This window comes from Saimiri boliviensis, chromosome 2 (genome assembly GCF_048565385.1).
Source record: "Saimiri boliviensis isolate mSaiBol1 chromosome 2, mSaiBol1.pri, whole genome shotgun sequence".
NCBI classification, from domain to species: domain Eukaryota; kingdom Metazoa; phylum Chordata; class Mammalia; order Primates; family Cebidae; genus Saimiri; species Saimiri boliviensis.
This window is the reverse complement of record NC_133450.1, coordinates 219782584-219807367: the sequence shown is the minus strand read 5'-3', so window position 1 is coordinate 219807367 and position 24784 is coordinate 219782584. Positions and strand designations below refer to the sequence as shown.

Here is a 24784-nt window from a genome sequence, read left to right as displayed (position 1 = left end):
ATGGCAAAACAAATTCAATTGAGATATGCGGTTCCAGTTCCTGAAACGGAGGAGTAGACTGTTTTGAACACTGCTCTGGTCAATAACAATTACAAACTCAGGACTGAAAAAAAAAAAAAAAAAAAAAAAAAAGAGATCTGTTTGAAAGCCCTGGAGAAAAATCAAAAGCAGAGAAAGTGGAGGAGACATCGTCCTTGAAAGAAGGAAAGCACACTGGAGCATTTCCCAGTTCATGGTGACACACAGAAGAATGAATCTGAAACAGAAAGTAGTAGTCTTACTGTCTGGGAAGATGAGAAAGAGGTTGGACTTTGAGGGTGGAAACTGAGTGGGCAAATGCCAGAAAAGACAGAACTACAGAAAGGGAAGCCCCAAAATTACTACACCAATTCCCCTTAAATCCTTAGCTAACTCCTAAACTGCATACACACAGAGAGACCTTCAGGAGCACAACTGAAGGCAGCAGCAGAGAGGAAGAGGTCTCTGCAACTGCCTGGAGGCTGGAGTTTGGGGTTCAAGTCCTGCCAAATCAAAGCAGCTTAGCAAATACCTAAGGCATCTGACTTAATCCCAGAAAGGTCATGCTTTACAAGTAAGCCCCAGACTAAGAGTCATGCCCTAGGACTATGGGTAGAACCAAAATCAACCTATAAAAACAAAGTATAAAAACCACGCCCCAACAAGATCAGGCAATGTAGCTGCCTGCTAGAACATAAGACAACATTCTTTACAAAAAGACAAGAAAATACAGAGTATCTTTAATGTATTATCCATAATGTCCAGTATACAATAAAAAATTATAGACCTATGAAGTAGCAGGACAATATGACCCATAATCAAGAAAAAAAAAAACCACAGTAAAATCAGACTCACTAATGACCTACCCAGATGTTGGAATTAGTAGGCAGGAATTTTAAAATGGCTATTATAAATATGCACAGGATTTTCAGAATATGAAAGATAGAATGAATCAGTGGATATGGAATCCCAGAAGAGAAATGGCAACTATAAAAATAAACCAAGTGAAAATTCTACAACCAAAAATTATAGGATCTGACAAAATAATTTAGATGAAATTAACAGCAGATTAGATGCTGTAGAAGAAAAGGTTAGCAAATGTGAAGACAGAAAGAAGTGACTCAGAGAGAAGCATGAGACAAGAAATGATAAATAAACAAATGAAGCTTCAGTGACCTGTGGAAGCACAGGTGTGAGAATGGAGTTCTTGAAGGAGAGAGGAGAGATAATTGAGCATAAAAAATATTCAAAGAAATAATGGCTAAAAATTCTCCCCACATACCCAAATTTCGTGAAAAGCATACAGGTCCAAGAAGTTCATTGAACCCACATAGAATAAATGAAAAGAAAACCACACTTGGTCATATCATGGTCAAACTGCTAAAAAAAATCAAAGATAAAGAGAAAATCTTAAAAGAAGCCAGAAAATAAAAGATCCATTATGCTTACAGGAAAAACAATAAGGAAGGCAGTTGACTTCTCATCAGAAACAATGTTGGCCAGAAGAAGATGGAAAAACATTTAAGAAGTACTGAAGGTAGCAGGGAGTTGGGGGTAGGGGTGGGGTGGGGTACAGGAGAGAGTCAGTTTGGGATGTGTGAAGCTTCAAATGCTGGTGGGACTCTGAGAATGCAAGATACAGCAAAACTGCCTCCTCCCAAGTACTCCTCTCTAGAACACGTTATACCTGCATCCCCTGACCCACCAGTCCTCATATATATGCAGTCTCCCAGTAGAACTAATCCCACTGTTTCCAACAGAAAAAAACTTGTAACTGTCAGGAAGGTGATAAGACATGAAACCATTCTTACAAATTGTAGGATTTACATGATGATTCTTTGTATTCTACTGCCATGTAAATGTCACACATTTTTCATCCTGATAAGAACTATTAAAAGGAAAATGAAGATTCGCTTCTCCTCAAATGCTTTAGTCACATGGCACTTCTGTCTGATAGGCAAGTGGAAATGTGGGAATGGTGTTCCTCCAGGAGGTTGGGGGACACTGTGATCCAGCAGTCACTGTGCTGCAGAGGACCAGAGTGGGAGTGGGGAGAAGTCTGAGGGCAGGAGAAACAGCAACAACAGCAAGTTTCTGTACAACTGCTAAACGCAACGGCCAGGTACTGGGCTGAATGCTTCAGGCCCATCAAGGCCCATCATCTTACTCAATCCTCACAGTAACCCCAGGAGTAGTAGTATCCCCTTTATACAAATGAGGAAAACAAAGTTTCAGGGAAAATAAGAAAGTTGCCCAAGATTAGTGAGAGAGTTGGGATTTGAGCCCAGGTCCCTTAAGACTTTGAGCCATGGCTCTTCATCCTTCTCCAGCCAGCAGTGCATTTATTCACTCCTCTGCACTAAGCTATGCAAAAGGAGAGTTCTACACAGCTCACACACACGCCTGCCTCAGGGTACTCACAACCCAATGAAGGAAGAAACAGAAACCACAAGAGCTTTTTGTTGGGCCTTGTACTAGGCAGTGTGTGCTACATTTAACATATCACATCTTACTTTGTTTTCATAGCCCACAGCTCTGTGAGGGAGATACTCATATCATTCCCATTTTACAGATGAGGAAAGTGAGGGTCAGAGCAACCAAATGGCAGAACAAGAATCTGACTCCTGAGCTCCCCAGTGCCCAGTGCCACCAATGGGGCACGAAGTGTGCAAAGACAAACAGGGCAAGGCACCCTGGTGCTCTTCCTCCACTGAGGGGATCCTAAGAACTTTGAACTGTGAAAACAACTTTCTTTCAGTAACCAAGGGGCTTGTGCTGGACTTGTTCCCAGAGGGTGGGAAAGTCTTGGGACACTTTGTCTGTAGCTCACATTAATCCAGTCTCTACTCAATAACTAATGTAACCTTTAAAAAATAAAACCAAGTCTTTGCCGGACGTGGTGGCTCACGCCTGTAATCCCAGCACTTTGGGAGGCCAAGGCGGGCGGATCACAAGGTCGAGAGATCGAGACCATCCTGGTCAACATGGTGAAATCCCGTCTCTACTAAAAATACAAAAAATTAGCTGGGCGTGGTGGCGCATGCCTGTAATCCCAGCTACTCGGGAGGCTGAGGCAGGAGAATTGCCTGAACCCAGGAGGCGGAGGTTGCGGTGAGTCGAGATCGCGCCATTGCACTCCAGCCTGGGTAACAAGAGCAAAACTCTCTCAAAAATAAATAAATAAATAAATAAAACCAAGTCTCAATACTGACTTGCTCAAAACCTTTCAGAGGCTCCTTACTGTCTTCAGGATAAAGTCCTACCTCTCTATCAAGACCCCATCTTCTCTCCTCAGCCAAAATGCACTTCTCTCAACTCCTCTAAAGGACTCCCTCCAACTGCTCTTGCCTGAGTCTGTCCCAGTTACTAATGCTGTGTAACAAATCACCACCAAAACTTAGCCGCCTGACAGCACCAGGTATGTGGGTCAGGAATTTGGAGATGGAACAGCAGAATCTGCTCTCTAGTGTGTGAAGCCTCAACAGGAAGACTCTCCAGCTGACAGTGATGCAGCATTTGGGATGAGTCTATGGCTAGGGGCTGGATTCATGTACAGGCATCTTTCCTTGCTCACGTGTCTGCAGTTGACACTACTGTCAGCTGGGACCTACACTGTGTGTGGCCTCTACACGGTGGCTTCTAGACTTCTTAGGCTCCAGCTTGGCTCAGGGCTTCAGAATAGAGTGAACAAGGCAGAGACTGCGCTGCCATTCTTCACACAGCCTCAGAAGTCAGGTGGTGCCACTTCCACCACATTCCTCTGGTCACAAGCAAATCACAAACCCTCTCAGGTTCAAGGTAAGGAGCAGGGACCTCACTGCTCCATGGGTGAAGTGTCCAAGTCTCCTTGGGGACTGGGAGAGACTGCTTGGGCCATCTTTACAACAAGAATCTGCCACAGGGTTGGGAGGGGTGCCTAGTGATGGGGAGGATGCCTAGGGGCAGGAGAGTCCCATTAAAGTTTTTCTCCCAATTTTTACCCAAACATCATTACCATCACCATCACTAAAACTTTTTTTTTTTTTTAAAGAAAGAGTCATCACCACAAATGTTTCACATGTTCTTGTCTAAGCAGAGGGGCAAATTTGTGCCCTGGGACTCCCTTCCTGGTGCCTGCCATCCTTCTACTCTCTGTACCCCCGCAGGGTGCCCGGCAGCAGGCTTGTCCTCCTGGCACTAACTGTGCCTTCTCCCAGACTGCCAATGCCAATGTGTCTGTAGGATGCCTGCATTGTGGGGTCCAGTGCCATCCTCTCCTTTCTTATTCTATCAGCATTCACAGAGCTCCACCTATGTGGCTGTCTCCATGCTGAGGACTCTGACGGAGTTCCAGTGTTTCTTCCTCAAAGAGCCCAACAGGAGGTCATATTTTGATGAAAACACTGAGGCTAAACAGGATCACACAGCAGAGGTTCTGGGAGCAGGAGACCCTTGATCGACCCATCTCTAGAGTCCTAAGCTCACTTCAAGGAGGTGTCCTTGACACTGTGCGAAGCTCCTTCCCACGTGACCTCACAGAGTCCTCCCAGCAGCTGATGCAGGTAGATTACTAGTATTACTTAGCTCATTTACTGATGCATGGAAGGGATGCCCAGAGAACTGAAGTGAATTAATCAAAGCCACTCAGGTGGGAAGTGACAGAGCTTTCCTCCAGTGCTGCCTCCACCCTCAGCCTGTGTTATTTCCACCATCCTAAGCCACTGCCTCCTGCTAACTTTCTGCAGCTCTGACGCCATAGCTTCTGTGTGGACAGCGCTGAGCTCCCTTCCCCAGGGTTTAGAGATGAGAATGAGGCCTCCACGAAGGGCGGCTGATGGGGAGAGGCGCTCTGGGCTGTGCTGCCCCGCCCACCGGCCTGGGGCTCAGTGGGGCAGTGCCCAACAAGGCATCCAGGGGGAGGACCGCTGCCTGCTGCTCGCACGCGGCTGCATGCACAGCTGGAGCAGATCTAAACCCATTCCCTGAGTCAAAAGGGAAGCGCTCCGCCTCACAGCACGCGGGAGCTGCCTGAGCTTTGGGGAGAGGGCGGGCCAGGGAGCAGAGCTGGCCAGGCTGCCCGTGCCAAGGAAGGAGGGGGCCTGCCGAGGCCGCCAAAGCGGGTTGGGCGGGAGGGGCCAGGCCAGCTGGGGCCGGAGCTGGTGTGACATCACCAGGCGGCCCGCCTCTGTCTGGGGCTAAGGGGAGGCCCAGAGCCTTTCTGGGGCCTGGGGGATCCTCTTGCACTGGTGGGTGGAGAGAAGCGCCTGCAGCCAACCAGGGTCAGGCTGTGCTCACAGTTTCCTCTGGCGGCATGTAAAGGCTCCACAAAGGAGTTGGGAGTTCAAATGAGGCTGCTGCGGATGGCCTGAGGATGGACCCCAAGCCCCGGACCTGCAGAGTATGGCACTGAGGCAGCGGCTGACCTCACTGTGAGGGAAAGCAGGTTGTGAGCAGCCCCACAGGACCCCTGGCCAGCCCTGGCCCCAGACCCCGCCGGAGCCCTCTGTGGTGGCAGAGCCAGTGGAGCTCAGTGAGGCAGGGCTGCTTGGCAGCCACCGGCCTGCAACTCGGGACCCCCTTCAGAGGCCATGGACAGGCTGCCCCGCTGACGGCCAAGGTGAAGCATGTGAGGAGCAGCCCCGGAACCAAGCAGGAGGGAAGAGGTAAGGGGCCAGCTCTGCGGCCGTGAGAGGCAGGGCGAGAGGCAGCCGCTGGCCCCGTGGCTAGGGCTTCCAGAACCCTGCCCCTCTAGCTGGGGTCGTGCGCAGCTGGATCTCAGAGCGTCACTCCCTGCTATCATTTGGAGCCAAACAAGGCATGTCCAGGGCAGAACCTGTGGATGCTTGGTGGTGTTTGGGGGCACATGATCATGGGCTGGCATCTTGAGGACTTCATGAGAAAGCCTCACTCTCCTCCTTTGGACAAAGAGCCTTTGGGGTGCTGGCCGGCAGCTCCCGACACAGCAGGGCAGCTGGGAGTGTGCGTGTGTGTAGGTGTGTACTTAGAGGGCAGCGGACTGAAGAGCTGCAGAAATCAGGGGTGGTTCTAGGGCTTGGGAAGTCACTTTCCAGCTTTGGATTCCCATGCCCCCAGGCCAGGGCCCATGTGAGGCAGAGGCAAGCTCTGTGTTGAGGCGCAGGGAGCCTCTGCTCAGAGTTCCTGAAACTGGGCTGCCTCTGCTCACACTCTCCCGCTAGTGAGGAGAGCGGAGGCACCCAGCACGGGAAGGGACACACCACCCAGTAGCTGCTGCACTGGATGGTACCCCGGATCTCCAACTGAGTGGATGTGGCCAAGTTATAGGGAGGATGCAGCTTCCCTGGTACCCCTGCAGACGGCAGCAGGGGCTCTACATACCAAGTCCCTTGAAAGTGCTCAATATTGGATAACATTTCCCAACAGAAATTCTTCACTGATCTTCCCTTTCTCTTCTGTGATATGTGTGTCATGGGTCAGCTCTTGCCTCTGCTGTGGGATTATGAGAGCTCCCAGAGGCCAGTTCAGTTACTTAGAAAAGGATCTCCTTTCACCCCAGGCTCTTAGGAAAGTTGAGAATGCCTCTTCCGAAGCCAGCCAAATGCTCCCTACATAGATTTTTCCCAATGGAGGCAGAGCAGGGCAGTGCTCATAAGCTGGCTTCAAATCCTAGCTCCTCTACCTACTAGCCAATGGCTCTAGCAGCACACTTCGCCTTTCCAAATCTCAGTTTTCTTATCTGGAAAATGGGTAACAGTGCCTAGGTGGTAACAACGCAGAGTAACAGCTAACACTTATATTGTACTTACTCTTTGCCAGACTCAACTTGTAGAATCCTCGTGATCACCCTATAGCACAGACATTATTATTCATCCCTGTTTCACAGGTGAGGAAACTGAGTTAGAGGTTAAGTAATATGCCCATGGCTACATAGCTAATAAGTGCCAGGACCAGGACTCAAACCCAGTGGTGTGGCTCCGGAGCCACCCTGAACCACACCTCATTGCTTTCTACGAGAAAGCTAGGCACCCATGCCTAGGAAGCGGCTGGCTCAGTGCCTGGTACACAGCAAACCCTCAGCAAACCCTGGTCACTGATTGTTACAAACCACAACAATCAGGATTGGCACAGAGGAAAAGGAAGAGCAAAGATCCCAATTCTTTCCCTGTTCTGGACATATCTTGCTAGGGTTTTCAGAAAATCCCATAAAACAGAGACAATACTGTGGCTACTACCACTGCCCACACTGGGGGGCTTTTCAGGAGCCTGAGGAGAGGGGGGGCTTGATGTCTGGGGTTTGGGGCCACCTGCAGCATGCCTGCATCCTAGAAGTTCATACTGAGAAACGGTGCAGACATATTAACAAAAAGATCCAAAACCAACCTCACAGAAGGAAGGGTATCCTGCTTCCCACATGGGCACTGCCTATCTGCCTATTGATCTCCCCACCAGAACCATAGTGGATAAGAAAATGAAGCCACCTTAGTGCTGTGGGAAGCTCACAAAATCAGGACAATCCACAGTCAGGGTTGCCCCGGAGTTGCAGAGGAAGAGGCAAAGAAGGGCCATCACCAAGTCTGGCACTATGGTGGCCATGTCTGGTGGATCTTACACCAGACAACACTGATACATCTGAGCCCAGGATAGCTTCTGGCCTGTGGCCCCCAGAGGGTCCAGCGGGCACCCTGTGCTATTGGAAGCATTTTGAAAAGGTGATACCAAGTATTTGCTTCTCTAGCACAAGGCCTCTGGGGCTGCTGAAGCCACAGGTTTCCCTGCTCCAGCCTGGAACGATGGTGGCTCACTGACTTCTCCAGGCAGCTCAGGCCAAGCAGAGGCTCTAAGTGACTTCATGAGCCTGCCTAAAAGAAAATGGGACTAGTTACTACTAGTGAGGCAGTCTGAGTGAAACAGAGAAAAATGTGTAACGCACATGGTCCAGGAAGAAACTGCATGTTACTGCTGAAGCTCACAGGCAGAGCAAATAAGCTGTTCCTCCATCTGGCCCTCCATCCTTCAGTGATTTAGGAAGTACCCACTGGGCTAAGTAAGGCATATACATTTTGTCATTTCATCCTCACCACAACCCTGAAAGGTAGGTTCTAGTTTTAGCATCCCATTTTACAGATTGGAAGACTAAGGCTTGAGAGGTTCACTTTCCCAAGGTCATAGTTTCGTGCTTATGTGGGACCGGAATCCAGCTCTCTCTAGCTCCAAAGCCCCTGCCTTCCTCTTACGTCAGTGCCTTGTTCAAGATGCCTCAACTTCTCTTATCCTGACTGTCACTGGGTCTCTGCCCAGTGTCCTCAGTAGCCACATCTGCTTTGGTTGCTGTCCCACTGAATGCTGCACCAACCCTTCTGAAAACCATATGCTTACTTGACTTTAGTGCCTCCCTTGCTCTTCATTAATGCTTACCTCTGAGGCAAAACACACATTACTGTTACCCTTAGAGATGAGCCTCAGCACAGATGTGAGGGCACCTGTGGTAATATGGTCAGTGACAAGAGGAACTGAGCTTCCAAACCAGGTTGGCTGACTTGTTCCACATGCCTGGGTGCTCTGCGATACTGTCTTGACCACATCAGCACCAGGAAACTCTGGCCCCAGCCCAGTGGGGGCAAAGCCTCAGGGAAACATTGGTCCATGTGACCGAGATACTATTGAGCTTTCTATATCCCTACTTGGAGGCTCCTTTAGGACTGAAGAATCAGAGCTCAGGTCCTCCTCACCCACACTGAGCCACAATTGAGCAATTCCCAAGAAAACATCAGGGAGATGGCAACGGGTAGCTACAATAGAACAAACATAACAGACAGCAGCCCTGCCAAGGCAGGTACATTCAGCATCTGGCCTCTCTGAATCACAGCCCATTTAATCTGGAATGGTCTCAACTGACAGCAGGCAGATGGGGGAAGGGCTCTGCTTTAGAGCCCACAGCCCAGCAGGACTGGGCAGACAGTAAATAATCATGCAAACACACAACTGTGTGAAAGTTGTAAAGAGGTGGCCTGAGGAGCTAAGAGGGTCCTCAAGGTGGGTGGTGCTGTCCCTATCTTACAGAAGTAGAAACTGAGGGTTGGGGTGTAGCACCTCTCCCAGAGTCTCTCCACTCATGGGCCAAAAAGCAAAAAGACAAAACCCAGACCTGTGCTCATTCTACCCAGCCTACTGCCATCCTGGACAACCACACTCTGGAGATCTCAAGAAAGAATCAATTCATTGAATAGCATTTCTTTTTTGTGAATTTATACAAAATACCCCAAATAGAAGAGTTATTCAGCCACAGGCAGCTTGGAGTTTGTGGTGATACACAGGTCACCTGAGAAGCCTCATTCTGTGGGTAGTTTCTATGACAAAACTGTGTTATTTCACATGGACTATAAGCCATATGACTGAGTTCATAACAGTATTGGGGGTTGAAACATTACGATGGCCTGTTACATGTACACATCAATTGTGAGCCACATTTTGATCACAAGAATGTTAAAATGTTGGGTGTGGCAGAAGAATTGCTTGAACTGGTGAGGCAGAGGTTGCAGTGAGCTGAGATCACACCACTGCACTCCAGCCTGGTGACACAGCAAGACTCCATCTCAAAAAATTAATAAAAAATAAAAAGTTGAGTGCAGGGAGCCAGGCCTCTCACAACTGAGCTATTGTGTCAGTCTATTCTCTGCTGAAATCAGCCTGTCTGGGGCCAGAAGCCCCAGAGCCTCGGCAATTCCCTGCTGCCTAGTCCTCTAGACAGGCAGGCTCAAGACCACCAAGGAAAAGCCCAGAATGGACTCTGTTCTTATCTTCAAGAGATGCCTGAGGACCTGCCCAGCTCCAAGAATGCCTAAAGTCCTGCCTTAGGTGGTCCCACTCCAACCTCCATGAGGGAACGATTGTGTCTGTCTCAGTTACTGCTGAATCTCTAATACCCACTCAGGGCCAGGCAGGAAAGATATCTGTGGAATGAATGAAACAATGAAGTGAGCCTCAGACCCAGGCTCTCAAGCAAGCAAGCTTCTCTATCCCAGGGTGCCACACCATTCCCCTCTCTGTTGCCCAGCCAAGGGCTTTTCTGGGGCTAGACCAGGTGCCCCACAGCCCCCCAAGTTTCCCCATCTGGGCACAGATCTCTCTGCATTACAAATGCTTAGTCTCTGTCTCACCTACTACTGTGGACCTCTTGAGGGCAAGGACCTCACTCACCTTGTTCCTGTTCTATCTCCAGCCCCTGGCACAGTGGCTAGAAGAGGAGAAAGTATTGGGAAATACGTGGTATAAATGAAGTTCTTGAATTCCTATTTAGTAACCCAGGTACCATCCTGAATACTGGGTATTCAGAGGAGGAATCTGCCCTGACCCTGATTTTTTTAAGAAGCTATAGTCAGGAGGCAGATAACCAGATGAGTACAACCTGAGTGCTGCGTGTTGGGCTGGAAGCAGCCACAGCTGCACTTGTGGACTGAAGGAGGGAGAAAGGACTTAACTGAATGGACGGATTCATGGTGAGGTCAACTTAGGAACACAGGCAGGCATCAGCCAGGACAGTAGGGGAAGGCAATCAAGGCAGGAAGCACAGCACGTGCAAAGGCAAGAAGGCATGACAATACAAGGTCTGTTTTTAAGCAGACACTGACATGATCAGCTTTGAGTTTCAGACAGACAGCCCTGGTGCTTCACGCAGCATAGAATGAGTACCCAAAGGCAGCGAGGACAATTAGGATTGTATGGGTAAGAAACCTAGCCCTGGAGTAGACAAACAGGGTTCTGAGCCCAGCTCTACCACTTGGTAGCACTGTACCCCTGAGCAAGTGACTTAATCTCTTACCTTTGTTTGCTCATCTGTGAAATGGGGATAGTTATAGCCCCTGCCTCAAAGAGTTACCAGGATCAGTGAGGCAGGCACAAAAAATGGTTGTCCCAGTGTTTGAGGAACAAGTCCATCCAAACAGCCAAGATAGCCCTGGTGCCAACTTCTCAGCCTGGCCCAGAAAAGCAGCTCCAGGGAAAGCCTGGATTTCCCAAGAAAGCCACCCCGTGGCAGTGCTGTCCACCCAGCCCTTGATGACTTCTTGTCTAAGGCTTTCCCAGTTGTAGGGCTCCAGAGCACACTAGGCGCTGCCGGAAATGCAGCAGCCAACTCAGAAGCCTGACTCTGAAATGGCTTCTGCAGACTCTTCCCCGCCTCTGCTCTGTTGGCCGAGGCTCCTGGCACAGAGGGCTCAGTACACAGACTTTGGGGGAATCTCAAAATGGTTCCCAAATAATGTACCATGAAAAAGTAACAGCAGTGTCCTCGTCCCCCTGGCAAAGGCAACTAGTTCCCTACTCCCTAACCACATCCCACCCCCCACCCCACCCTATGATCTCATGATGTGACCACAGCCCGCCTCTTCTATGAACTCGTCCTGGAGCCAACAACTCACCAATGGTAGAAGCACAAGAGCCCAAAGCACCAGGCATATTGAAGCCCCCAGTGCCACTCCTCCAGGCAAATGTCTTAACCTGCTTCTCTGGCTCATGGCTGTGTTCCCATCACCCATGGCCAGGCAATAGCAATGCACAATGGCTGGCTGGATGGGAAGGCTAAATGGGCGGGTGATGGAGCGCTGGATGGATGGACAAATGGTTCATTCAATGGTCTTATGAGAGTTGAACTAGAAAGGTTTGGGAACTGGCTCCAGACTCTCTGAGTGCCTTCTGATAGGGAATAATTCATAGCATCCTCATCTGAAAGGGGAGGGCAGTTGGAGATCTGGATATGCCCTCTCTGGCCTCCAGGCTGATGGTGAATCATCAGGGATAAACGATGCACAGTCCTTTCTCCAGGTTCTCTAAGGTGAGGGTGTCACTCCCAGATGCCCATTTTGGAGTCTTACCACTTGCATGATCAAGCAGCTCTTTCCAACATCCAACAAAACACATTCTTGTGCTGACCTGAAAGCTATTTCTACTTATTCAGTCAACACAGAGTAAGATGTAAGCTGCATCTCAGCCATTAAACAAACAAGCACTTTTATTCATACTGGTTGAAGAGACAATCTTGATGCAAGTTAGGGTTTGGACCTAGCAGTTGACAACTAAATCCCAGTCGTAACATTTACTTCCAAGTGATCTTGAGCAAGTAACCTAACCTTTCTGGACTTAGGTTTCCTCTGCTTAGTCAAATGCAGATACTATACCTTTCTCCTACATAAGGGGACCATACAGTTTGTTGCTCCATCAGGACAATATTGAGAGTGAAAAGGGGGTGCTATTAATAATTACATAAGACCATGACCAGCCTGGCCAACATGGTGAAATCCTGTCTCTACTAAAAATACAAAAATTAGCCGGGTGTGGTGCCTGGGATTACAGGCACCTGTAATCCCAGTTACTCGGGAGGTTGAGACAGAAGAATTGCTTGAATCTGGGAGGTGGAGGTTGCAGTGCGCCGAGATCACACCACTGCACTCCAGCCTGGGTGGCCAGAGCGAAACTCCATCTCAAAATAATATTATATAAGACAACAGACCTGAACTGGAGCTAACCAGATGTATGGTCCCCTACTCATAAGGCTATAAGCCAATGAAATAGAGTTCAGCTGGGCACCCAAGTTCACAACAAACAAATGACTACCATTATTATTACTACTACTGGTCATGGGATCAGCTGGGCCTTTTCCTTTATCTGGATCCCTCCCACATTCTGGATTACCAATTGCTTTGGATAAGTCCCTACCAGCACACCATACACTTCAACAGCTTTAGTAGAAACACCTGCTGGCTAATGTTGACGTTTTCATCTGTCTTCTGTCATGATGTTAGTTTCACAAACTTGATTCATGCTCAGGTCCACCAGACTCGCTCAAGCACAGCTCAAGCTTCTAACTTCCCAGAACCCTGACGTCAGGGGCCAGCTGGCAGTTCCAGATTCCCTGACTGCCTTGGCAGAGGCCCTCTTCTCAGGCCTCCTGCAGTGTTGGGACACCTCTTCTGGCGTGGACCCATAATTGGCCTTCATCTATGATCAAAGACCAATGAGCAGTGCTGCCCGGAGGGCACGTGGTAAGGGGTGGTTCTGTAAGTCCCCCAGGCTGGACTACAACCTGGACTGAGATCCGGATTTAATTTGGAGGCTTCCCTGGAATTTGCAGGGCCAAGGACTGCAAGAGCACTCCTGTGGCCCTCCTGCCTAGAGGGTCAGAGAACAATCTCTTTTGGGTTTCCTGTCACTTTGGCACTTTGATTTCTACTATATTCACAGTATAGTATCTTTGGGGGTTATTTTGGGGTCTGTTAGTGGCTCTACTACTTAGTAATTTATGATTTGGGCAAATAATGCACAATCGTCAAATCTCAATAGTTTTCCTTACCTGCAAATAGGGATAAATGTCAGCTTTGCTGTTCGCCTTAAAAGCATTTTTGTGGGCATTAGAAAATTGCTGCAATATAAATATAAAAAATATAAAGGCTATGAATGTAAGCTGTGCCCCTTAGAATTGCACAGTGCACGACTAGGGCCACCATAACGGCCCGCCTTCCGAGGGCTGCTGGGAGGATTAAGTGAGACAATATATATAAAGTGCTTAAGCCATAGTGACAATTAGTTGTTGTTATTCTTTTTATTACTTGAACTTTTCTCATTCCTCACCTTTGTGGTGAACTCGAAAGAGTATCCCAGGTCGGCAGCTTCTGCTACAGGGCAGAGCATACAGCTCTATCTTATGAAAATGACAACTCTTCCCACAAAGCGGCCCCTTGCCTGGGCTGTAGCACCACAGTGGTGAGAAGGATGTGGACACATGGTGTGTGGCCCCACCACATCAAGCCAAGCAGGGACACTCAGAGGCAGCCCACCAGAGACTGGGTGGAACCCAAGCCCCAGAGAGGCTACCTCCCAGTGTGCAAAGGCTGTCACATGGCACAGTCACACCAGCCTCACTTGTGGGGAGGGAAAACCCATGCATGATGGAAACTCCTCACAATACAATGTGGAAAAGCAATTTCAAGAATCGTTTTTATTTTAATTCTGAAGCCAAGGAAAACAGTTGGATTTGCTTTTCTTTGTTGGACACAGGAAAAAAGTGAGGCGCATCACTTTGACTGGAGTTGAGTTCTTCTCCAGTTCTAAGATGGCTGGAACGCTGGGGGCAGTGGGTGTTATTTCGCTTGAGATGCAATTAGTTGAATAAATATAAAGAGAGCAAAAGTAAACAAACTTATTACTGCCCATTAAGAACTGCCAAACTGGCAAAAACTAATGGGGGGAGGGGAGGAACTGGGGTTGGAGTCTTAGACTCCAAGGAAAATAAATGACTCCGAGGCTCAAAGGGAAGCAGAAAGAGCATGGCCCTTGGTTATCAGGCTGCCCTAAGTCCTAGGCTCAGTCAGCTTTGGTTGTGTCTTCCCGGGCAAGTCACTGAGCCTGTCCGGGTTTCAGTCTCCACTGATAAAACAGGGGTGAATAACAACCCACTGGATTACCTGGGACAATGTATGTCATGCACCCAGCACAGTGCTCATTCCTTCCCTTCCTTCCTGTAACCCAATCGGTTCCAAGTCACCCCACTAAGCCTAGGCCCCAGAGAGATATAACAGTAGGACTCAGAATCAAGCATCCAGTTTCGAGAGGTCCCACTGCTTGAAATGTGACCTCAAGTCAGCAACCCTCACACCTTTTTGAGCTTCAGTTTCCTCAGCCTAGAAATGGGCATAGTATTAATAAGTCATTCCAAGTGCTGGAATGATTAAATGAGAGAATGCATATGTGAAAGGCCCTGAAGCCCTAAAGTCCTGTGCAAGTGTTAGCCGAGATGGTGTGAGTGCCTGGCACACTGCCTGGCACATGCTCAGCATCCTTACTGTTGTTGGTTTTGTTTCAGCTTTGCTGTTCTTGCTATTGTATTGCTAACACATTGTTCCAATCTCTCGATTATGATGTGCTTTCATGCTGCGCACCCAGTGTGCAAGGTGGGTTGGATCACCCCATTTCACAGCAGAGACTTGGCCTTTGAGGTCTCAAGTCCAATGGCAAGAACTCCGCCAGGGAGCTGTGAGAGCCCATGTTTGGGAGAGGACAGAATGTAACCGTAAACAGTGCAGCCCTCTCAAATCTAGAGGTCCAGGAAAGCTTGGAAACCAACCTTGTCTTGCAGCCAGGTTGCCTCCCTGGGCCTCTGGCAGTTTCTTGGCCACAGTGGAGGCCTGCACGCACATGGGCACAGAGAGGTGTTTGTCACTCACTGCCTCAGGTGAGCAGCCTGAAGAAGGTGGTGGCCCAGCAGGCCTGCCCTGGCCCAGGGTCAGGGGCGGCTCCTCCCCATTGTTTGGGGGTGGGTGTGGCCACCAGCACTGCAGGCAGCCAAAGCACCATTGGAAACCAGGCAAACACTTCCAAACTTAGCTGGGTTTCCATTGACGTCACTGCAGCCCCACCTCCTACCAGAGCCCAAGCCAGAAGCTCCTGCACACCTTTCTCTGCCTGGCCAGAGAGGCCTGAGTAGGCCATAGGAACAATGCTTGGGCTTTGTCATTTAAGTGGAAAACAGCTCAGCAAGGCCCCAGGAAGCACAGGGTCTCTCTTGCAACTGCTCACTGGCTGGTACAAGGTGGAGTCCAGACCCAGGGTCCTCACTGGAGAAGCCCACAAAGGAGTTCAGGGAGGACAAAATCTTGAGGTCCTGTGTCATACTTGTTATCGTAGGACATATTAATATGAAATCAGAAAGCAGTGATGCTAATACCCTTTCACTAGTAAAAACCAGATTAAATACATGTCTGTGTCGTCATTAAGAGTTAGCAGGTTTGAATCTATCACACCAGGGTTGAGCCTTGGTTCTGCCACCTTCTAGCTTTGTGATTTGGGGCAAGTCACTCAGCCTCATTGAGTCTCAGTTTCCTCATCTGTAAAATGTAAATAGCAGCAGTATCTACCTCAAAAGGACATTATAAGAATATGGGAAAGTGGAAAACACTTGCAAAATGTTTAGTACAGGGTCAGGTATATAGTGGACCTTGGTCAATGGATGTTATTAATAAATACATACGTGGATCCTCCTTGCACAGCTCTGACCTTCTCAGGCAGTCTCTTGTCCATGGGCTTCCCGCCCCAATCTATCCCTCTTTCCAGCACTCCCAACTGCTTAGCAGCTCTTGGCAGGTATGTCTTGTCATTCCATCATTAAATATTTATTGAGCTCCTGTGTATTTCAGGCCATGTGGCAGGCACTGCAAATGGAGTGATAGCCAACAGAAACACACCCCTACCCTCATGGAGCTTGCATTCAAGGGAATAGGTAGGACACAGTATGTATCTGATAGTGATAAGGACACTGGAGGGGGAAGGTGGTGAGGTCACAGTCTTAAATAAGCAGGGAGGGTCTCACTGAGAAGGTGATATTTCAGCAAAGCCTGAAAGAGGTGAGGGAACAAACAATGAAGAAGTGGGCAGGACCAGCAAGTAGAAAGGCCTTGAGTCCTAAGTGTGCTTAGAGCACTTAAGGGACAACCAGAAGACCAACCAGGTGGCTGGAGGAGGTGATCAATGGGGAGAGGAGTCAGATACAAGACCAGGGAAGAAGTGGGGCCAGATCATAGAGTGCCTTGGAGACCCACTGGCTTTTCCTCCAAGATGGTGAGCCACTGGGGGGCTTTTGAAAAGAAGAGTGACCCGGTTGGACTTTTTTAAAAAGACTACTCTGGCTGCCAAGTTGAGGACAGAAGGTAGGATGGGCAAGGCCAGGGAAGGGAGGCCAGTTAGGAAATTACTGCAATAGTCCAGGTGAATGGTGCAGGTGGGTTGCACCAGGGTGGTGGCAGGGAGGTGGGGAGACACAGGACTCTGAGAATATTTCTGGCATCATAATTTGGCAGTGAATTAGATGTGGGGTATAAAAGAAAGTAAGATATCTAGGATGACTTCAAGGCTTTTGGCTTGAGCAACTAGAGTGGACATTTACTAACAGAAAAAACTGGGATGAACAGGTTAGGTTGGAGGTGTGGGGAAAAATAGGAGTTCATTTCTGGATGAGTTGAGATACGTGGCAGACAGTCAAGTGGAAATGCCAAAGAAGCAGCTTTATGTATGAGTCTAGAGTCTAGGGGAGAGTTCTAGGCTGGAGAAATAAACATGAATAAATATAATAAGTACTGGAAGGTGATCACCAAGGTGACCTCTGGATGAGATCACTAAAGTAAACAAAACTATGAGGACTAATTTTTGGGGCCCCCCTCAACAGTAAGAGAAAGGACAGGAATATGAGGATGAACCAGCACAGGATCTGAGTAGGGGCAGCTGGCAAAACAGGAGGCAGGGTGGCGTTCTGGAAAGGAAGGTCAAGAAGGGAGCCCAACTGTGTCCCACAGTGTGAGAGGGAAAACATTAATGAGAATCAAGAACTAGTCCTTCCATCTGGCAAAGGGAAGGCCACTGGTGATCCTGTCTAGAGCACCTAGAATGAAGGGAAGGGGGCAAGGCCTGATGAGGGTGAACTCAAGAGAGACCAAGAAGAGAGGAACTTTCTGGAAATGGTGAGTGCAGGCAACTCTTTGGAGGCTTTGCTAAAAAGGGGAGCAGAGAAATGCAACAATAGCTGGAGAGGGGATGTAAGGTCAAGAGAGGGTTTTCTTTAAGCGGAGAGAATTAACAGTATGACTGTAGGAAAACCATGATGATGTTGGAGAGATGGTGAGGACTGCTGGAGCAAGGCTCTCGGGTGGGCAAGTGGAGGGATCCAGCATATGTCCTCCCTTCCCCCTTGGCCCATTTAACTCCTCATTCCTCAAGGGTCAGTGTAAAGGGCACTTTCTCAGGGAAGCATTCTTGACCCCTCCAGTTAGGTCAATTCCCTGTAATACCCTTTTGCAGCATGTGATAGTTGTGCTTTCCAACATTTGGGAAAGCCATAATGATGCGAAAGCCCCATGAGGGCAGGGGCTGGCTCCATCCTGTTGGTAGCTGTATCCCTAGCAGCTAGCATGCTGCTCAGCACATCAGAGATGTTCAATGAACATCTGGTGAAGGGATGAATGGTCCAAGAATAGAAGTAAGGCAAAGCTGGAGACATGTCTGTGTTCTACTCTCTTCTAACTTAACCACATTGCAGTGGTTGGGACTGTGCTGTCACTGGCTACTGCAAATATTTGGATTCAGAAGAGCTCAGTTGTTTGTTCCTGTTTGGGCTCTGTAGCTTAGCTAACACAGGGACCAGAGCCACATAACTGGACACATCCTTCTATTGACATTGTTTATCAGGCTGCCCTGACAAACAATGTCAATGAAATGAATGTCTAATAATTCATTCACTTATCAAATATTTGCCCAAAGTGCAACATCCTGGGAACACAGGATTGAATCAGACATAGGACCTGCCCTCATGGAGTTAGAATCCAGGAGAGAAGATCAAACAGAACTTCCATTCATAACAGCTGTGATAGATATTACAACGGGAAAGTTCAGGAGGTGTGAAAGTACAAAATGGGGAGACTTAACAGTCTGAGGAGCCTAAGGTAGCAGAGGAGGAAGATCAGAAAACCCTCCGTCTGCCTCCCCTCCCCAGCTTGAAGCTGCCTGGATATGATTCTCAGGCTCTAGGCCAGGAGTTCAGCAAGGGGGCTGCAGGCATTGGAGCTGGCTTTGGGAGTAGCAGGGCCATGGCCTCCTATCTTCAGATGCCCTGAGCCCCCCCTCTGCTTCCCTTCTACTTCTGCTGGGGCCTGCCTGTCTCCTCTTGCTTCCAGAATGGCTGCCTGTTCTCTGACTACAAGAGAATATAACTCAGCATCCTGAAGCTGAGTTTTTGGAAAGTTCTGCCTGCCTGGCGAGAAGGCTGGGATCACGTGGCAACACAGGGCACCGACAGTGGTGGGACCATCACTGATTCTCCTCTCTGTTTACTTTCAGGCTTTCATAGATTCCATTCACAAAGAATAACCATCATTTTGCAAGGACCATGAGGCCACTGTGCGTGACATGCTGGTGGCTCGGACTGCTGGCTGCCATGGGAGCTGCTGCAGGCCAGGACGATGGTTTTGAGGGCACTGAGGAGGGCTCGCCAAGAGAGTTCATTTACCTAAACAGGTACAAGCGGGCAGGAGAGTCCCAGGACAAATGCACCTACACCTTCATTGTGCCCCAGCAGCGGGTCACAGGCGCCATCTGTGTCAACTCCAAGGAGCCTGAGGTGCTTCTGGAGAACCGAGTGCACAAGCAAGAGCTAGAGCTGCTCAACAACGAGCTGCTCAAGCAGAAGAGGCAGATCGAGACACTGCAGCAGCTGGTGGAGGTGGACGGCGGCATTGTGAGTGAGGTGAAGCTGCTGCGCAAGGAGAGCCGCAACATGAACTCTCGGGTCACGCAGCTCTACATGCAGCTCCTGCATGAGATCATCCGCAAGCGGGACAACGCGCTGGAGCTCTCCCAGCTGGAGAACAGGATCCTGAACCAGACAGCCGACATGCTGCAGCTGGCCAGCAAGTACAAGGACCTGGAGCACAAGTACCAGCACCTGGCCACACTGGCCCACAATCAATCAGAGATCATTGCGCAGCTTGAGGAGCACTGCCAGAGGGTGCCCGCAGCCAGGCCCGTCCCCCAGCCACCCCCCGCTGTCCCACCCCGGGTCTACCAGCCACCCACCTACAATCGTATCATCAACCAGATCTCTACCAACGAGATCCAGAGTGACCAGAACCTGAAGGTGCTGCCACCCCCTCTGCCCACTATGCCCACTCTCACCAGCCTCCCATCCTCCACAGACAAGCCATCGGGTAAGTCCTTCTGGGATCGTGTCCCATGTAGGTCTCAGAGCCAGGCACCAGGCTTCCCTTGGCTGTGACCACAAACAAGGAAAAGCCACGGCCAGATGAAGCCAGGCCAAAGACATGCACAATCCCCCAGCAATCCCTTGGGCCAAGCTGCTGGAACCAGAGGGGTAAGTGGTGGGGGGGTGGGGGGGAACCACATTCCTTAGATGGATCCTCAAAGGTACTACCAGGAAACGGAGTTTCAAAAGAGGGCAAACACTCTCTGGTTTCTGATAGGAAAGAACCCAAGGCCTGTAGTTTTCCAGGCTCTGCACGAGATCCTGTGTGTTGGCAGACAGAAGAGAATGTCTCTCCTGCAGCTCCTGCACCATGCCTGGCACAGGGCTGGCCTTCTGTAAATGCTCACAAAATAAACAATGAGCCTAAAGAAAAGAAAGTATTACCCACGTTAAGAATATGATAAACACATCGTAGGGGCTGGGCATAGGAAGGTGTCCTTCCTAAAGCCCACACATTTCCTAGAGTCTGCTGCTGTCTAGAATTTTCAATGATGCTTCCATATGCTCTTACATACACGTTTCATCTTAAAATATAGCAATTCTCAGAATACCGTTATGGGGGAGGAATGGGGTTGCTGGCAGGTTTTAAAGCTTAACGAAGATACTAGCACTGGACATTTCCATGTATGTTACATATTTAACTCCTGTAGCTCTTTATGGACAGGATGAGTAACTGGCTAATAGGTTTAGGATGCTCAGGCTACATTTGCTCAGGTCTTTTCACTTTAAATCTCTGGCTGACTCCTCTATGCTCTAGGACTCTAGGAATCATCATTTACTGGGAGAAGCAGACCCGAGGCTCCTCTGTCAGAATGTTAGCACACATCCAGTACCCTGAAGCTCAGCTCAGCCCCTTGTTCATCCAGAACACTTGAGCCTTCCCAGTGGGCTGCCATATGAGAACTATATTCATCTCTGAAAAAACTAACCATGTATGTGCTCCAAGTCAGTGCTTTTGGTACCACTTCATTGTATAAGCAGGGAGATATTTTTACTGAAAATATCCTGCTTTACACTTATTTCACACTTTTAAAAATAACCACCAGTACTAGGAAGAGCAGCTTCTTGCTAATTCCAAAGAGGGGCTAAAGCTGAATGCAGGCGGGTGGCCAGTGCAGAGGACAAGGGCAGCATTGTTTTCAGATGGGGCAGAGGAGGTGGGATAAACGCCAAGGTGAGCATCCGCTGTTGCAGCAGCTCAAAGGAAAGACCTGGCCTGGGTGCAGGGTTGAGAGCAAGCACTTTGGAGCATACTGGCCTGGATTCAAAGCCTGGTTCCTCCACTGATTAGCTCTGGGACATTAGGCAAGTCATTTGTCCCCCTGAGGCTCAGTTTCCTCATCTGTTAATTGAGGATAGATTAAAATGGTGCCTGTCACTTTAGGAAATGAAATACCACAAAAAAACATGTTTAGCACAATGCTGGGCTCACAGTAAACTACAAGTCTCCTTTGATCTTGGCCTTTTCATCTTAAAACAAGAAGACTGAAATAAACAGTCCTTTTTTTTTTTTTTTTAATTTTAAAGCTCTGGCGTTCCATCCATACACGTGTCTGCTTTAAATCAGAAGCTCTGCAAGAGAGGGCAGGGTGTGTTAATTTGTCTTGATAGAATACCCAGAGGGTAAAACGTGCCCTTGGGCAACAAACAAAAGCTCAGCTGAATGTTGTTATAACCCTGACTGGAGTCAGGCTGGACTCAATGGTTACCCAACAGATCTCTTGCCTAAGTGACTCTGGTTTCTAACTCAAAACATTTCAAGACATTCCTGGGTTTGAAACAGCTAACCAGGGGGTAAAGCACGGATGCAAACTCAGGTCTTTATTTCTAATACTAGTGCTTTACCACTTGGTTAGCTGTTTGCTCATAAGGAAGTTATTTAACTTTTCTGAGCCTCAATTTTCTGCTCTGTAAAATGGGGACAAGGGTCATAACCTCACAGTGTTATGCTGTGGACACATTACAATCAAGTATGAAACATTATGTCATGTAGTGCAGCCAATATTTGCTGAGCCCTACTGCATGCTGGTCACAGCACTAGACTTGGGGGAACAAGTGACAACTACAGTCCCTGAACTCCAGGAACTCAGTCTAGGGGAGGTGGCAGGTGCATGAATGCATCTGGGATCCATCCAATGCCCATGATTTCTAGTCCCTAAAATCAGCACATCAGATCTGACAACGGATTTTTCTGGGAGGGAGTATGTGCCAAGGCCAAAGTTTCTAAAATCAAGAGTGCAGTGAAAACTGGGCTGTCTGATCACTGTGGTAATACCCTGGTGTGCTAAGTGGGGGACAGTAAGGACAGTAAGGTAACATGACTAATTCTCCCTAGAGGGAAGGGAGGGGTTGGACAGAGGTGGCACTTCTCGGTTGCATCTTAAAGGATTTGTAAGAGTTTACCAGGAAGACCTGGGAGTTGGGAAACCAAGTGACTAGTAGGTCCCTGATGGAGATGAGTCCATGCAAGGGCTCAGGGGCACAGTTCTACTCCTGGCACCCCAAGTGATTCAATCTCCTGCTTCTCTGAATTCACAATCCAGTGTGGGCTATGTGTATCTAACACTCCTGCACTCACCCCCCTTTTGTCTCCCATTTAAGAAAGCATGCCATCATGGGAGGCAATGGCAGTGATTTCATCACAGAGATAATTTGAATGCATTAGAATTCATCCTATTTTTTAAGCAAGGATCCCCAAATGTTGGTACTTGCTCATTACTAGCAGATTTATTGTGACCCATCTCATCACTAAGCTCTCACACAAGGCACTGCCAGCTGGGATTGAGTGCCTAGCTGTGGAAGCTCTGTAGACAGAGCCCAGGAAGAGAGCAGCTGGGGGAGGGCCCTGCCCTTTCCTGGTGCTGGACTAAACTGGGAGGAAAAAACAGATGGTCTCTCTCTGCGGAGCAGCCAGGCCATCCATTCAGCAGAGAACATTCTTATCAGGTCTGTTCAGAGAGCTTGGGACAGGTTCTAATCCTGGAAGACAAAACATTTTTCTGTGCTCTCACCCAACATATCCTTTGTTCTCAGGGACATCGCTCAGCCAGAAACACCTTTGCAATTAAACACCTTTGCACCTGAGCCTTGCCAGCTTCCAGATCTTTCATTCAGCAACCTCAGAGACATGTGCTCTTTTCTTCTTTGTCTGCCCACAGCATGCCCTTCCCCAGGGGACTAAGCAAGCCATGGCTGCTTATCTGAAGCTGCACTCACAAGCCTGTTCCCAGCCTTACTGAGACAGTAACAGGCTGGCCCCAGGCCAGGATGGCCTGCTGAGAGCCTGAGTGAGGAGGCACAGGCAGTTCCTGGCTTCCCTGTCTCCTCACCTGTGCTTTGTCCTGTCTCTCTCTGGTCTGGCCAGACCCAAAGGCATTTTGGTTAGGATGATGCTGTGATGAGGCCCAAATGGACCTGTCTGTGGTCCTCTACCCCACATATCCTGCTGCTGCTATCAAAAAGGAAGGCTAGAGGGGTCATTCTCTAAGAGGCAAAGGACAGGACAGGTACCTGGTTCTGGGAGGCCTGCTACTGTTTCTCAGCCCACCCAAGGCAGAGCCACACATATGCCAGCCCTCCTGCACAGTGCCTGTCCCAGAGACTGACCAGGGAGGAAAGGACAGTGCCACCACCAGCTGTCACAGCCAGGCTTTCTCAGAAACTAATCTTTAAAGACCAAAAGGAGTGAGCACTTTTAGCTGTTTTCTCTCCTGAAAAAGAGAATACAATCAGTTCAGTTTATTTCTCAATGAGTGAAGAAGAGGGGGCCATAAAATCATAAAATACTGGAACTGTTAGGGGCCTCTCAGATCCCCTAGCATGGCCTTCCTGTAACAGAGCCTGTTGGTGGCAGAGCAGAGATCGATCTTGAGACTTGTAACTTGCAGGATATTGTGCAGGATATTGAGGTTCATAGAGGTCAAGTAACTTAGTCAAGGGTACATAGCTAGTAAGTGACTTGGCCAAGGCTCAAACCAAAGTATGTCTTAACTACTCTGGATACTGCGTGCTTCTATAGGAAGGCTGGAGGGGAACCGGTGTAAAAATCACCCCGTGAATGCTTGACTTGGCCCCAGCTGCCACAGGGACCTGATCTTCTATCTCTCCTTCCTGGTGCCACATTCCAAGCAGTTCCTTAAAAAGAGCTCTGGGAACAGAGGTGGTGGATTTGTTAATAGAATGCTCATGGTTCCAATAACACAAAACACTGTCACTACCAACCCACCAACATCATGCTCCCCCTCCCCAGGCCTAGCAGGAACCACCCGAGCTCTCCAGTAGAAACCACAATGTGCACCCAACTCCCAGCAAACGGGCCCAACTGAAATCTAATTTTTAATTTTTATCAAATCTGGACATATCCTCTGGGGTTACTTCTACTTAGGATTTCAACATATAGCTAAGTCTTTAAACATATAGCTAAGTGTGAAGTTCTAATTTCTTTAAATGTTAGCCCTGATTGTATAAGTGTTAGTAGACATGACCTGCCTCTGGGACCACATTAGGAGGCTCCCACATGGCTTCACTGACAAGCGTGCACACATGGAAGCCACCCCATCTCACAACAGATGGGCTGTGGCCAGGATGGCATGGACAATTGGAACAAGAGTGTTTTCCTAGGTGAATTTTCCACCTGTATTTTATTCCACCCTGTAAGGTAGGAAACATGTACATGATTGTGGTTCCCCAGCACAACGGTATGTTTTAAAACAGAGAAATATATGATGTTGTGGCTCTCATTCTTTCTGGAGGTCAAGCAAGTATCAGACCAGGTGAAAAGGTGTCAGCCCATGTGTGGCTGGGTCAGCTCTAGCAGACTGGGCATCCGTGCCCAAGCACTGCAGAGAGCTGGAGAAGCAAAGGGTGTGTGTAGTGATGGTGGTGAGTGAGGGTGACTGTGCCAATCCTAACTCAGCCTTCAAGGTCACAGAGGCTGAGGGAAAAGCCCACCCAGGTCTCCTGCCTCCAGAGTGTGTGCTGTTTCCACTGTACCCTGTTTTCTTTTTTTCCAAA

The 24784-nt window shown here is 48.8% G+C and overlaps 2 protein-coding genes across 16 annotated transcripts in view; one reads left to right on the top strand and one right to left on the bottom strand.

Annotated features, from left to right (window-relative positions):
• Window positions 1-24784, bottom strand: part of RALGPS1 (Ral GEF with PH domain and SH3 binding motif 1) — a 378783-nt gene that overhangs the window by 108001 nt on the left and 245998 nt on the right. The gene's annotated exons all lie outside the window — the stretch shown is intronic.
• ANGPTL2 (angiopoietin like 2) overlaps window positions 5197-24784 on the top strand; it is a 35233-nt gene continuing 15645 nt past the window's right edge. The window contains exons 1-2 of the mRNA XM_003940615.2: window positions 5197-5660; window positions 18850-19715. Coding sequence (XP_003940664.1) covers window positions 18899-19715 — 817 coding nt within the window. The 5' untranslated portion in view covers window positions 5197-5660; window positions 18850-18898. The remainder of the gene's footprint in view (window positions 5661-18849; window positions 19716-24784) is intronic.